This window comes from Colobus angolensis, unplaced genomic scaffold, assembly GCF_000951035.1.
Source record: "Colobus angolensis palliatus isolate OR3802 unplaced genomic scaffold, Cang.pa_1.0 Scaffold56, whole genome shotgun sequence".
NCBI classification, from domain to species: Eukaryota; Metazoa; Chordata; class Mammalia; order Primates; family Cercopithecidae; genus Colobus; species Colobus angolensis.
This window is the reverse complement of record NW_012119154.1, coordinates 5,400,332-5,403,380: the sequence shown is the minus strand read 5'-3', so window position 1 is coordinate 5,403,380 and position 3,049 is coordinate 5,400,332. Positions and strand designations below refer to the sequence as shown.

General features: G+C 44.8%; 1 protein-coding gene across 1 annotated transcript in view; it reads right to left on the bottom strand.

Moving 5' to 3' along the window:
• Positions 1 to 163: 163 nt before the first annotated feature.
• CNOT10 (CCR4-NOT transcription complex, subunit 10) overlaps positions 164 to 3,049 on the bottom strand; it is a 103,612-nt gene continuing 100,726 nt past the window's right edge. The window contains exons 15-16 of the mRNA XM_011961627.1: positions 624 to 699; positions 164 to 186 (exon numbers count right to left, since the gene is read on the bottom strand). Of these exons, the coding sequence (XP_011817017.1) occupies positions 164 to 186; positions 624 to 699 (99 nt within the window). The remainder of the gene's footprint in view (positions 187 to 623; positions 700 to 3,049) is intronic.

Genomic DNA, 3,049 nt, shown 5'->3' with positions numbered 1-3,049 from the left:
TTCCAGTTACTCGAGAGGCTGAGTCAGCAGAATCTCTTGAACCTTGAACCCGGGAGGCAGAGGTTGCAGTGAGCTGAGATAGTGCCACTGCACTCTAGCCTGGGTGACAGAGCGTGACTCCATCTCAAAGGAAAAAAAAAAAAGAATTTGATGGGTCATATCTTCAAGGAAGGCAAAGTTCTGAATCTGAAGAGAAAAAAACAGACATTAAAAATCTCAGCCTTGGCTGGGCGCGGCGGCTCATGCGTGTCATCCCAGCTACTAGGATCTCAGCCTTGGCTGGGCGCGGCTGCTCATGCGTGTCATCCCAGCTACTAGGGAGGGTAAGACGGGAGGATTGCTTGAGCCCATGAGTTCGAGAGCAGCCTGGCCAACAAAGCGAGACCACATCTCCACAAAAAATTTAAAAAAATTAGTTGGGCTCAGTGGTGTGCACCTGTAGTCCTAGCTACCTGGGAGGCTGAGGTGGGAAGGCTGCTTAAGCCCAGGAGTTTGGAGGCTGCAGTAAGCTCTGATGGTACCACTGCACTCCAGCCTGGGCAACACAGTGAGACCCTGTCCCCCAACCAAAAAATTTCGGGCTCTTTGAAGGGATACAGTCCTAAACAGAGAGAATTACTCACCATTCTGCAGCTCAAGGTAGACTGCCAGCAAGATGGCCTCAGGGGGCACCTCTTTAGGATGGATCATTGAAGCCGCCTTTGCTCAAAACAGAAAGATGCCCATGAAAAACCAACAGCTTAAGATACACACTCCAAGTACATCTGCCAACCAACAAGGTAACAAATTTATTCAAGCTCATTCCCTCGTGACTTCCTAGGGACTACCTGTTTTTTTGCTGTGATGAGCCTCAGCTCCTTTTGTCTTAAAACCTACCAATTAAGCTAGATATGTAATACTCTGGATTTTGAGATGGGTGACTGGACACCCTGATACTACAATCAACCATGCAAGTCTGCTGGTGGCTTTCACAACAGACACATACAGTTGCATTTACATCAAAATCTGCAGGCCCATTTGTTTTCCTAAGTAACACCTCGGTATTATAAACTGTAAGTTGTCAATGTCAGGAATAACAATTCAAACCTAAATAGTAATACAGAAAAAATGTACCACATAGCATGTTTGGTGTCCCCATTCTTAAGGACTGAAACACAGTACAATTTAGTTCAATAAAATAATTTACTAGCTTAGGCAACATGCTGCCCTTAGATCTGAGTAAGAGCCATAGCATCGGCCAGCAGTTTCTCTCTGATCCAGTCCTGAGAAAAGAAGCCTGAACTGCTCTGGACAAAAGTGCTGAAATTACAGGTTTATTTCTTCAGTCTGGGCCTCTTTGGGCTATAGCCAAAATATTCCTCACCTTATTATCAACTTGTATTTCCCCATCTAGTTTTAGTTGCTCACTGCTTCCAGACAGCTCTGCCTCTTCTCTTAATCTAATCAGATAATGGACTTCTACAAATACTTACTGACCAGAGATGGGTATGGAGATAAGTCAGGGACTTCCCCTGATAATAAACAACCATGCAAATAACTAACAATAATCCAAACAAAGTTACATAAATACCAGGGAGAAAGGCAGTGAATGTGCTGTGAATATGGAGAGAAAAGAAGTTTCTTTCAAATAGAGCTTTGGGGTAGTAGAGGCCTGCTTTAGTCCTTGCAGGGTAGATAACTCATAGGCAGAAAATGGGGAGAAATGGTACTGAAGGTCTAGGTAGAAGCTTGAATGTGGGAGATGTTGGGGAGAACCAGAAACATGTACTAGGTTGGTTTCTGGCAGCATCAGGAGAAATCCCAGACTAGTGGGGCATCTTGCCCAGAGCACGTGCTTCTAAGAAGTTCCTCATGAATGAGGTGGGGGGGCTTTTATTCCTCTCGCCACATCACTGAGGTGTAACAACTCTTTTTAGAAAATGAAATTTTATACATCTAAGCCTAGCTTTCTAGGCAAGCTGTATAGGCAAGATCGTCTTTACACCATTTTGTGGATTTTTTTTTTGAGACGGAGTTTTGCTCTTGTTGCCCAGGCTGGACTGCAACTGCACGGTCTCGGCTCATTGCAACCTCTGCCTCCTGGGTTCAAGCGATTCTCCTGCCTCAGTCTCCTGAGTAGCTGGGATTACAGGCTCCTGCCACCACGCCCGGCTAATTTTTTGTATTTTTAGTAGAGACGGGGTTTCACCATGTTGTCCAGGCTGGTCTTGAACTCCTCACCTCAGATGATCCACCCGCCTTGGCCTCCCAAAGTGCTGGGGTTACAGACATGAGCCACTGTGCCCGGCCCATTTTATGGATACTAAAATCTCTATTTTCCATCCAAGTGGCTAGTAACACATTTTATTTACTGTTTTTTGCAATGACTAGTCTGAAGCTTTTTTTAAAATACAAGAATTCAAGACAACATCTTTATGATACTTAATGGCATTTTGCTTACTGGCTGTTCAGAATGGTTAGTAGTGGGCAGGCAACCTTGGAAACATCTACTCAGAGCCCTTTCCAACTCTTCACATCACTGTTCTTCCCTCCCAGGCAGGGTGGGCCTCCCAATTAACAAAGTTCCAGCCATTAGATTAACCTAAAAACCAAGGGACCAAAACAAGACCCCCTTCAGACCCCGAACCAGGCCTGACCCCATCTGTCTCTCCCAGCGTGGCAGCAGCCATGGCCACCTGCTGTATGAGAACCTGAGCTGGACTGTACACACTGTAACTTTAGATCAAAAGCTCTGTTTGCTGCAGTGATTGGGGTCTGGGGGCACTTTGAGAGGGGCTGTTAAACATCCTAGCCTTGCTACTGAGAAGAGTGAAACATTGTAACTCTTACTGGTTTAACTCATACACTCAATGCCTAGATAGTATCAAACATGTTACCCTGCTTGTCTGATTTGGGATCAGAAATGCTGACCAGATGTCACTAAGTTGACTAAATAGAATTTGTAGTTATTTTCCACATGGTAAAGCATCACCACTTCTAGGCACAACAAGGTTGCTTACATAAGCAGGAACCTATGTGAAAGTCACATAGGCTTTTTTTTTTTTTTTTT